The sequence below is a fragment of the Rhinopithecus roxellana genome, chromosome 5 (genome assembly GCF_007565055.1).
Source record: "Rhinopithecus roxellana isolate Shanxi Qingling chromosome 5, ASM756505v1, whole genome shotgun sequence".
Lineage (NCBI taxonomy): Eukaryota > Metazoa > Chordata > Mammalia > Primates > Cercopithecidae > Rhinopithecus > Rhinopithecus roxellana.
In genome coordinates, this window is record NC_044553.1 from 88,492,470 (window position 1) to 88,504,497 (window position 12,028).

The window sequence follows — 12,028 nt, forward strand, 5'->3', positions numbered from 1 at the left end:
TGCAATATTCCTATCTATAACAATCTCAAATTGGATATGGAGGAAAATGGACAAGTTGTATATTAACAAAATACAAGACTATCTAGTACAGTTTGCCTTTTAAAAAAGAAATCTATTGTAGTGATTTAAGGCAAGTATTGCAAAAGCATTATGATCCCCAAACCAGAAAAAAAAAAAAAATAATAATCTGTGTTTCCCTACCCAAGTAATTCTAACTGCAGGAAACATGTTATTAGAATTTGCCATTAGCTCAGAAGTTGAGCTGTTTTACTAGAAAATTAAACAAGTTTGACTAAATTTATACTCACTACTAAATCACTTGAAAGTTTGCCTGCTGTCTTTTGTTTCAGGCTTCTGTATGTCACAAAATTAACTTGTTTCCATACTTTCTTTGGCAATTATAAGACAACTTCTGCCCAGCTTTTGTTAAAGGCTCATTTTACATTTAACCCCAGAATATAGCTCATATTTTCCTGGAATATTCAGGTGAATTTTCATTTAGACACTTAAGTTGTAGGAGTTTGGGTACACTAGGAAGACCCCCAGTCAGGTTTCCGTATTTAAGGGTGGGTGAAGTTTACCCAGATTCTTTCCCCCTTAAGTTGTTGGAATTCAAGGCAGCACCCTCATCTGGGAATTAAACAAGATTGGTCAGATAAATTTCACATCATACTAATATCTTAAAAGACTAATATGGGTAAAATATAAAGGAAGGAAAATTGAAAACTCCAAGACAGTAACTTTGAGATCAATTTCAGCTTTACTTTACATTGCATTTATGCATTTGTTTGCAAAAAGTATACCTGTCCTTAACAGTACTGCAATGTTCAGTTTAGTTTTAAAGTAGTACATAAAAATAAACAATTTAAGCTCCTATTTATTTTGTTTCCAAGCTTCTATAGAACAAGTGTGCAAACTTCAGGTTTCTCATCTCAAACGAATCTCCATGCATAAACTAATCAAAAATGCTCAAGTCAGCAAACACGCAAAATGCATTAAAGAGAAACCTCAAATAATGTTTTTAAAAAATAAACTTTGGAACTAACCTTTTATAATTAAACTAAGTTGTTGCACCTCTCCTTTCATTTGCATATACCAAAGACTTCCAACAATAGATCTCGTACTTGGCACAAGGACATTTCAAAGAAACAAACAAACAAAAAAAAAAAAAAAAAAAGAGAGAGAAAGGCAAAGAGGTTTACGCTGACTTGAGTTCAAGCTTAGTCCACTTCTTCGATGGTCGGTCCCCCGGAGGCTCCTGAACCGCCGCCGCCGCTGCCGCCGCCAGGACCACCTTGGTAAAGTTTGCTGATGATGGGGTTGCAAACTCTTTCGAGCTCTTTCTGCTTGTGTTCATACTCATCTTTCTCTGCCATCTGGTTTCGGTCGAGCCAGTTGATCACCTCCTGACACTTGTCGAGGATCTTGTTTTTGTCCTGCTCGCTAATCTTGCCCCTCAGTTTCTCGTCTTCCACTGTCTGCTTGATGTTGTAGGTATAGGACTCCAGGGCGTTTTTGGCCGCAACTCGGTCGCGATTCGCCTCATCTTCCGATTTGTACCGCTCCGCCTCCTGCACCATTCGGTCAATGTCGTCCTTGCTCAGACGACCTTTGTCGTTGGTGATGGTGATTTTGTTTTCCTTACCGGTGCTCTTGTCGGCGGCGGTAACGTTAAGGATGCCATTGGCGTCAATGTCGAAGGTGACCTCGATCTGGGGGACCCCGCGAGGTGCAGGGGGAATCCCGGTCAGGTCGAACTTGCCCAACAGGTTATTGTCCTTGGTCATGGCCCGTTCGCCCTCGTATACCTGCACCAGCACGCTGCTCTGGTTGTCCGAGTAGGTGGTGAAGGTCTGCGTCTGCTTGGTGGGGATCGTGGTGTTCCTCTTGATGAGTGGGGTCATGACACCGCCAGCTGTCTCGATGCCCAGCGACAACGGGGTCACGTCAAGTAGCAGCAGGTCCTGCACATTCTCCGATTTGTCGCCGATGAGGATGGCCGCCTGCACCGCGGCGCCATAGGCCACTGCCTCGTCGGGGTTGATGCTCTTGTTCAGCTCCTTGCCGTTGAAGAAATCCTGCAGCAGCTTCTGGATCTTGGGGATACGAGTGGAGCCGCCCACCAGCACGATCTCCTGGATCTGGCCCTTGTCCAGCTTGGCGTCGCGCAGCGCCTTCTCCACCGGCTCCAGGGTCCCGCGAAAGAGGTCGGCATTGAGCTCCTCGAAGCGGGCGCGGGTGATGGACGTATAGAAGTCCACGCCCTCGTAGAGCGAGTCGATCTCGATGCTCGCCTGCGTGGACGAGCTCAGGGTGCGCTTGGCGCGCTCACAGGCGGTGCGCAGCCGCCTCACGGCGCGCTTGTTAGGCCCAATGTCCTTCTTGTGCTTGCGCTTGAACTCCTCCGCCAGGTGGCTCACCATGCGGTTGTCGAAGTCCTCACCGCCCAGGTGAGTGTCGCCGGCCGTGGACTTCACCTCGAAGATGCCGTCCTCGATGGTCAGGATGGACACGTCGAAGGTGCCACCGCCCAGGTCAAAGATGAGCACGTTCTTCTCGCCGCCCGCACAGCCCTTCTTGTCCAGGCCGTAGGCGATGGCCGCCGCCGTGGGCTCGTTGATGATGCGCAGCACATTGAGCCCCGTGATGGTGCCAGCGTCCTTGGTGGCCTGGCGCTGCGAGTCGTTGAAATAGGCGGGGACCGTTATGACCGCGCTGTGCACCTTGCCCCCCAGGTAGGCTTCTGCGATCTCCTTCATCTTCGTGAGGACCATGGAGGATATCTCCTCTGGGAAGAAGGTCTTGGTCTCCCCCTTGTACTCCACTTGCACTTTGGGCTTGCCTCCCTCGCTCACCACCCGGAATGGCCAGTGTTTCATGTCCGACTGCACTGTGGCATCCTCGAACTTCCGTCCAATAAGCCTCTTGGCGTCGAAGATGGTGTTGGTGGGGTTCATGGCCACCTGGTTCTTGGCGGCGTCGCCGATGAGGCGTTCGGTGTCCGTGAAGGCCACGTAGCTAGGGGTGGTGCGGTTGCCCTGGTCGTTGGCGATGATCTCCACCTTGCCATGTTGGAAGACCCCCACGCACGAGTAGGTGGTGCCCAGGTCGATGCCGATAGCCGGGCCACGGGCAGACATCCTGACTGAAAGGCGAACGACGTTAGGATGGGGAAACCAGGGAGATGAACTCCGCGGAGTTAACTAACGGTCACCTCCCACCAGACACCACGGGCACTACCAGCAACTCTCAGCACCCCGCGCCCAGTTCCCGGTTCTTATAGCCGCCTCTGGGAGCTCCCAGACCCAATCCGCTCCCGGGACCGCCCTCACAAACTCTTCCAGCTCCACCACAGGCTTGCCTGGGTCGGAGTGACTGGCCCGTGGCCCAACAGATTTCAAGTTGGACGAGAGGCGGGACTCCGGCCCCAGCCAGGAGACGGAGGGGCGGCCGTTATGTAAATGAGGTTCCTCCCTGACTCTCGGCCGCCTGGCCACGGCGCCTCGCGCGCCTCCTGCTGCTGGCGGGCGTTAGGCGCGCGCTCCCAGAGCCAGGTGTACGCGCTTTTTCGCTGTGTTTGCCCTAGCCGATGGGCATCGGATGGCAGGGCACGCGACCAATGAGCAGCGCGGACTGAGGCGTGGCACGGGGAGGAGGCGTGGAAGGGGAGCCGGGTGAGGAAAGCCCCCGGGAGGGTTCGCTCAATTCCTGAGACTTTAAATGCAGTTCAGTGCTAGGGTGCCGACTCGCTGAGCACGCAGGGGCGGAGGAACTCATTCTGAGTTGGTTGCACCGAAGAAATACGGCTCCAGCAGCTTGTTTTCCCCCGCGCCGTCCAAGGGGAGGGAATAGGGATTTGGCGTGGCTGGGGTGGGGGGTGAGGGCGGATCCCTTGGACGGGGATAAAAGACAAAGTTTGAACCAGCGGTCGGCCTCCTGGGGTTTTACGGTGCGTGCTTCGCTGAGTCTCAGTGGTTGTGAGCACTCGATTAAAACTGCCTGGCTGGGGCCGGGCGCGGTGACTCACGGCTGTAATCCTAGACTTTGGGAGGCCTAGGCGGGCGCATCACAAGGTTAAGAGATCGAGACCATCCTGGCTAACATGGTGAAACCCGTCTCTACTGAAAATACAAAAATTAGCTGGGCGTGGTGGCACGTGCCTGTAGTCTCAGCTACTCGGGAGGCTGAGGCAGGAGAATCGCTGGAACCCGGGAGGCGGAGGTTGCAGTGAGCCGAGATCGCGCCACTACACTCCAGCCTGGGTGACTGAGCAAGACTCCGTCTCAAAAACAACAACAACAATAAAACAAACAAACAAAAGCCCCACTGCCTGGCGGGCGGAGAGAACCTGAGCCCAGGGCGAGGCCGACCGTTTTCCCGCGCCGCCTGAGGGCGGCTGGAGGGACGGCAGACGGGTGTGGCGGCGACTCGTCCTCCGAGGAGCCTGCATTTAAACCCTTCCTGCCTCACTCTTCCTTTTTCCTGTTTGTCCTGCCGCTTTGAACTCTGGTTTCGCCTTCCTGTTCGTTCCATTGCTTATTTTAGGTCGCAAGTGCTTTATCCACTGCTTTGAGTTCTTGACTGGAAAACCTGTAATATAATCAGTCAAAACCCACACGTTGAAACACCATAAAGTCAGTCAGTCTCGGTCACCCTGGCACACAGGCAGTTGTGATCGTGACCTAGTCATGTTTCTGACTCCGCTCAATGGAATGGAATGATTTTCTTTGGCTGTGCTGAGGTTACTATTGAAAGCATAAACCCTCCGAGAAGATAGGTGAAAAGGAGCGCGATTCACTTCCTCCTGTTTAACACGAATGTGAGGACAGGTCTGGAAAATACCCCGGTACCAGGTGATAATCTGTAGAAGCAGGCTTCCATATAAATGGGCTCCTGGACGGGCCCGGAGGCTCATGCCTGTAGTTTCAGCACTTTAAAAGGCCGCGGCAGGTGGATCACTTGATGTCAGGAGTTCCGAGGCCAGCCTGGCCAACATGGCGAAACCCCGTCTCTACTAAAAATACACAAATTAGCTGGGCGTGGTGGCACGCGCCCTGTAGTCCCAGCTACTTGGGAGGCGGTGAGTCGAGATCGCGCCACTGCACACCAGCCTGGGCGACAGAACGAGATTTCGTCTCAAAAAAATAAAATAAAATAAATGGTCTCCAGGAGGATGCAAAGACAGCGATCACTTTACATAATATTTGTGGGGAGGCTGGGGATGTTCCTCCATCAAGCCTGAACGGGTACCTACTACATGGCAGTAAAAAGCCAAATGACATGGCCTGGTCTTCAGAGGTAGAGAGTCTAATAAAGCGGTAAACATAATTTAGGAGAAGCGCTGAAAGCAAAGCGCCATGGGAACACAGGGAGCACAACCAGGCTGAGGGAAAAGTGCGTTGCTGAGGGCGACCTGGAAGAGGTGGCATGCCTGAGCCGGGAGCTGAAGTTCGCCAGCAAAGAGTAGGAAAGTCATTCTTTACATAGATTGTGTATGGGCGAAGATGAGAGCAGTGTTTGCTGGGGAACTAGGATTTCTGTACAGAAAATTAGTGTCACTAGAAGGGAGGGATACAGGCAAGCAATAGGCTTTTCGGGTGGATAGGATACATCTCAGAGTTTTTTGGGCCATGGCCTTTTTCCTGAGGCTTTGGGCTGGGACCACCATCCTTTAAAGCAGGCTAGTGATGTGCAGCCATGTAAAAGCTGTATGAAATGGCGCTCAAGAAAAGCTTTTGTCAACCCAGAAGTTATCTGTGACCAAAAAGTAACGTTGACAGAATTCTATAAAGTCAGTCAATGAACATTTAAGATTATTTTATGTAGTGGTGTATATCATTTGCAGTTTTTAAGAACATAATTTGCTATTAATTGGTTAGTGTCATCAGTTAGTACTAGTTTTAACCGTAATTCCTATCCTCTTTTCATGAATTTGAAAAAATTTCAAAAAAGGAAACCTTTTAAAGAAAATACTAGGAAGGCCGGGCACGGTGGCTCATGCCTGTAATCCCAGCACTTTGGGAGGCCGAGGTGGGTGGATCACGAGGTCAGGAGTTCAAGACCAACCTGGCCAACATGGTGAAACCCTGTCTCTACTAAAAATACAAAAATTAGCCAGGCATGGTGGCGGGCACCTGTAATCCCAGCTACTTGGGAGGCTGAGGCAGAGAATTGCTTGAACCCGGGAGGTGGAGGTTCCAGTGAGCTGAGATCACACCACTGCACTCCAGCCTGGGCAACAGAGCAAGACTGTCTCAAAAAAAAAGAAAAAAAATATTAGGAAAACAAGGATAAAACCCAGACTTTTCGAATTGAAATTGTCATGAATTGTGAGTACAGATCTCTTGATTTTATTCTTGGAAATTCTTGTCTTTTGTGTAGTTTCGGGGTGGGGGGTATTTGTTTGTTTGTTTGTTTGTTTTTTGAGACAGAGTCTTGTTCTGTCTCCCAGGCTGGAGTGCAGTGGCTCACTGCAACCTCTGCCTCCTGGGTCCAAGAGATTCTCATGCCTCACCCTCCCAGATAGCTGGGTTACTTATGTGCACCAGCACGCCCGTCTAATTTTTGTATTTTCGGTAGAGACAGGGTTTCACTATGTTTGCCAGGCTAGTCTTGAACCCCTGACTTTAAATTGTCTGCCCATCTTGGCCTCCCAACATGCTGGCATTACAGGCCTGGGTTTTTCTTTTCTCTTTTCTTTTCTTTTTTAGAAAAGAGGGAATTAGTGGGCTGGAAGCAATGCATATTCTTTGTAGAACTGATGATATATGACTTAGAGATACAGTCTCAGCTACAACTGAAACAAAGAATGTGAGAAACACAGATTCTTTAGATCTCTTGCATTCAGTCAGCCCTCACACACTTACCTCAAGCAAACCAAGATTGCAAAAGAGCAAGCAGGCCAGGGTTCTCACATAGAAACACTAAAATTAGAGCTTCAGAGGAATAGTTTCTTTTGCACAGTAACTGTGCTACCTCTGTGCCCAATTACAAACACATCTTGCAATCTGACCGCCACATTCATCTTTAACACAGCTTTCTGAAACCACAGTAGCAATTATACCCGCATTTTCATTAGCAGTGTAGATTTTTTTCTGCTCTAATTTATGTTTCATATGTTCCATAGTTTTAAGTGGCATCCTAAGCTTTTCCCAAAAAATACACTGTATTTGTATTTTGGGTTTTTTGTTTTTTTTTAAAATTTGTTTGTTTGTTTTAAGAGACAGGGACTTGCTCTGTCACCCAGGCTGGAATGCAGTGGCAGGCTCACAGCTTGCACAAGCGATCCTCCCACCTCAGCCTCTGGAGTAGTTAGGACTACAGGCATGTACCACCATGCCCCGCTAATTTTTGTATTTTTGTAGAGATGGGGTTTTGCCATGTTGGTCAGGCTGATCTCGAACTCCTGAGCTCAAACTGTCCACCAGCCTCAGCCTCCCAAAGTGCTGGGATTACAGTAGTGAGCCACCGCACTTGGCCAATATTTTTTCTTTACATTAAATATGATCATGCCTTTTATTTAGCATTACTCATCATGGGATTTATTCTAAGGAAATAATAGAAAATGCAGGTAGTATTATTTATGTTAATGATAATAGAAAGGAAATGGTTTAAATATCCAAAAATAAGAGATTACCTAAATTATAGTGCATGCATATGATGAATTCTTACGCAGCCATAAACATGGTTTACAAGATTTTTAAAGACATGGGAAAATTTTCTTGGTATAATTGAACAAAATATATGAAACTTGTATCTTCTTATATGTAGGATAATCTTATATAGATTTAAAATGCATCAAAATTGGTTATCTAGAAGGTAGAATTATCAGTAATTTTTCTAAGTTTCCTTACTGTACTTTTACAATTGATTTTGAGAACTTCACTATTAACAGCTATATTAGTCCATTTTCACACTGCTGATAAAGACACCCAAGACTGGGTAATTTATAAAGGAAAAAGAGGTTTAGTGGACTCACAGTTCCATATGGCTGGGGAGGCCTCACAATCATGGCAGAAGGCAAAAGTCACATCTTACATGGCAGCAGGAAAGAGAGAATGAGAACCAAGCAAAAGGGTTTCCCCTTATAAAACCATCAGATCTTGCTCCTGGACACCCCCAAGGGCTGTGGTACCGTCCTGCTTTCCAGTCCTTGCAAGGGCTGAAAGGCGTACCAGTATTTCAGCAAGGCCCAGGAACCCCACACAGCCACACCAAACCCTACGTCTGCTCCAAGGGGTGAAAGTTCGAGTGGAGGGGCCGACAGGCCAGCCGAGGCTACAAAAACTCAACCTTGGATCCTACTCTCTTATTAAAAAGATTTTAGATGCTGAAAAAAAGAAAAAATCAGATCTTACTCACTACCACCAGTTACATGGCAGCAGGCAAGAGAGAATGAGAAACAAGCGAAAGGGGTTTCCCCTTATAAAAACCATCAGCTCTTACTACCACAAGAATAATATGGGAGAAACCTCCCCCATGATTCAATTATCTTTCACCAGGTCCCTCCCACAACACATGGGAATTATGGGAGCTACAATTCAAGGTGAGATTTGGGTGGGGACACAGCCAAACCATATCAACAGTTGAAACAAAGTTTATTAGTCTTACATAGAAATTATTACTGATTTTCAACAAGTGAACTCTCTCTTTGGCAGATTATAAATACTAGGGTGTTTTAAAGTATTTTTTAAATCCAAAGACTAAGGCTCCACAAGATTAAATGGTGGGAAAAACAAGAGCTTTAACATATGTCAAATCCTCTGTAATTAATTCCTAGCACCCAGAAGAGTGCCTGGAAAGCAGTAGTAACTCACTAGCTTAGTATTTATTAAAAGTGACCTGAGACACATTATTTAACAAAAATACTGAAAATAATAACTTCATTTTTTTCTTTATAGTAGGAAGATACTCTGCCTACCTCTTATATTTCTGTACTAAATGACACTGCAGAGACCAAAAGTTGAAACAAAGTCATATCTGAAAATATTTGTACTAGAGATACAAAGGTGAATAAGATATGGCCTAAAACTATGTGCCTGGGTATTAGACCTGCCCTAAGGAGACTGAGCAATAATAAATTTTTGCAGAATTACTAGGGAAAAAAATGCCAAACTCGTGAATTTTCCTAAAATCCTCTCAATCTCTACCCAGACACAACCTTCACAAGGGTTGTAGTAGATTTTCTTGAGGAGATAATGTTGGCCTGAAGAAAAGATGGAATAACAGCCTCTCATTTGAGGGCCCTTGAGCAAACTGAAGTTCAACTAATGATTATCTTTAAGATCTCTATAAATACTGCCATTTTATAATTCTTACAAAGTGCTGTGTCCTAAAATATTTCTTCACCTATCACTACAGGAAAAATCTTGCCATTTGTTTCTTTAAGTCTTAAAAAATTCAGTCTTGGAGTTACAGTTAAGCTGTAGATACACAGTAGGCTGGGGTAAGACACTTCCATGCCTGGTATGGAAGGGTAAGAGACCTGAACCTGGAAGGCTTTTTCCAGAAGAGAAGTTAATCTATGACAATAGCAGACAAATTGTACCTACTTCAGCTTTTAGTGCTAACTTTATAGACCCTTGTGGAAGAGACTGAAATAATCTGGAAGAAGTAAGGCTGTCCTATACTTGGAGAATCAGATTCAATATGCAATTACTGTTAATACTTATTTAATTCTTAAACTGAAAAAAAAATGAATTATACTGGCAAATAAGTTATTTCTCTGAACAGTAAATTGTGTTTGTTATTTGAAAAATGAATTAAGCCTCCGAAAGAGCTGAACACTTTTATCAATGGATATTTATAAATAATTATTTCTTTGTGTATTAAGAAGGAAACCCAGGCCAGATGCAGTGGCTCATACCTGTAATCCCAGCACTTGGGAGACCAAGGCAGGAGGATGACTTGAACCCAGGAGTTCAAGACCAACCTGGGCAACACAGGGAGACCCCATCTCTACAAAAAATTTTAAAAATTAGCAGGCATCATGGTGGGAATCTATAGTACTAGCTACTAGGATGGCTAAGGTGGGAGGATCCCTTGAACCCAGGAGTCTGAGGTTACAGCGAGCTATAATCTTGCCACTACTTTCCAGGCTGAGTAACAGATCATTCTTCTATATTTAAAGAAATCAGGATCTGGCAATAAGAATTTTAGTTAATTCTCTTTGTGCACATCTTAAGCTACCTGAGAACATCATACTTAGCTATATCAGATACTTATTATTGTGGTATTTGAGGATGGAAGGAGTTAATAAATTTCAAAACTAGTAATTTTTTTAAATGGCCAGATTGAAAAAAATACAGTATAAATAAAAGTAATATACAGACAATTTAACTTTGGAATATAGAGGAGGAAATTTTATTAGGTAAAAACAATGGATTAAAAAAGTAACAAAAGTACTTTAACCCAATAATTCCATTTTATACTGTATACTAAAATACAGAAAATAATCACATTGTAGAATGCATTTATACCATTTATAATTATTATAATTCATTACATTTATAGTTAGTACAGTCAAAATTTAAGCCATTTTTATTTAGTAAATCTAATTCCACCAGTCAATCAAAAATTATTTGTTGATTTATTACTACTTTGATCTGGCACCTTTAATTATTGGTAATATTCTTTTATTTTTCTTTTTCCTACTTATGTTTAGAAGTCTGCAGTTCTGTATACCTCCTCATGTTCCCAAAAGAGATTAACTCTAGGGTTTTGTAGACTAACACTTCCCTAGGCTTATTTGTTTTATTTCTCTTAAAGCAGTTGAATTCATATGTATTTGAACACTTTAGTGGGTTTTTCTCTTCTTTCTACCCACTATCACATTGCAATTAATGCTTAGATTTTCACTTGGTATAATTATTAGAATGAATATTCAAGTTATCCTACTTTATAGTGAGGGTTTTTTAAATTATGTAACTTCTGTACATACTATTAAGAATACTGCAAATCTCTGTGCTTCTTGTTAAAACATTGGAATAAATAGTCATAAAAATAAGCATTTCTCAAAATATATAACATCTTGATATTGCAGAAGAAACAAAATAATCATAAGGAATTGGTGGGGGGAGTGGGGAGGGATAGCATTAGGAGATGTACCTAATGTAAATGACGAGTTAATGGGTGCAGCACACCAACATGGCACATGTCTACATACATAACAAACCTGCACGTTGTGCACATGTACCCTAGAACTTAAAAATATAATAATAAATAAATAAATTTTCAAAAAGTAAGTGTTCAGCAGAAGAAAGTAAAAAGAAAATAATCATAAGGAATTGGGTATGTAAACAGAAAGAAGTAAAACTACAAGTATATTCAGAATAAGGAAATAAAATGTATATGGTTAAGTAATGTGTATATGTGCATATATATGTATAAAACAAAGCATTTATAGCCAGGCTAAAAATCTCACCAAATATTTAACTTCTCCATTACAGATTTTTAAAAACCTGTTAACCATCGTTTCATTGAATACTTAAATTTTATCTTGAAATTTGAAAGCCGAGAAGCATAGTTTATACATAAATATTGAGAATAAATATTTTAACAGAAACTAATTCTGCCTTATTAGGTTATATTGCCAAGTTCAGAAAAAAATAATGTGTCTGATTTGTGGAAATCTACTACTATTGAAGTAATACTTCTGTTCTCCTTCAAGTTAACAGATTTAAAAAAGGAGTTTCATTAATATAAATGATCAAGATTGTGATTGGCATTTACAGTGGAAAAGGAAGAAGGGCAAGTGTTTTACTATAGTGAGTAATAACCAAATTATCCTGTTAAAATATTGGTCTTAAATTTTTTTTATCTGTACCCATTACTTCTTACACTCTAAACTACAGATTTTTGGTGTAACTTTTTAAGTTGCCTAAGTACATTTCGTAATATTTAAGCTACAATTCTAGTGATTTTAAGTTTAGAATTATTTATATCTATATAAATAGATTTGTGATTATGTCTCTTTATATTTGCAGTAGCCTAACAACCCCTTTTATTTTAGAAAGACCCTCGAAGATAA

The 12,028-nt window shown here is 43.4% G+C and overlaps 1 protein-coding gene across 1 annotated transcript; it reads right to left on the reverse strand.

The window, feature by feature from the left end:
* Window positions 1-741: 741 nt before the first annotated feature.
* HSPA2 (heat shock protein family A (Hsp70) member 2) lies at window positions 742-3,518 on the reverse strand. The gene has a single exon (XM_010383699.2). The coding sequence runs from the start codon at window positions 3,138-3,140 to the stop codon at window positions 1,221-1,223; it is 1,920 nt and encodes a 639-aa protein (XP_010382001.1). The 5' UTR covers window positions 3,141-3,518; the 3' UTR covers window positions 742-1,220.
* Between the last annotated feature and the right edge of the window lie 8,510 nt (window positions 3,519-12,028).

Bases quoted from the DNA above. Each gene is read 5' to 3' on its own strand.
- HSPA2 (XM_010383699.2), bottom strand. From the start codon at position 3,140: ATGTCTGCCCGTGGCCCGGCTATCGGCATCGACCTGGGCACCACCTAC.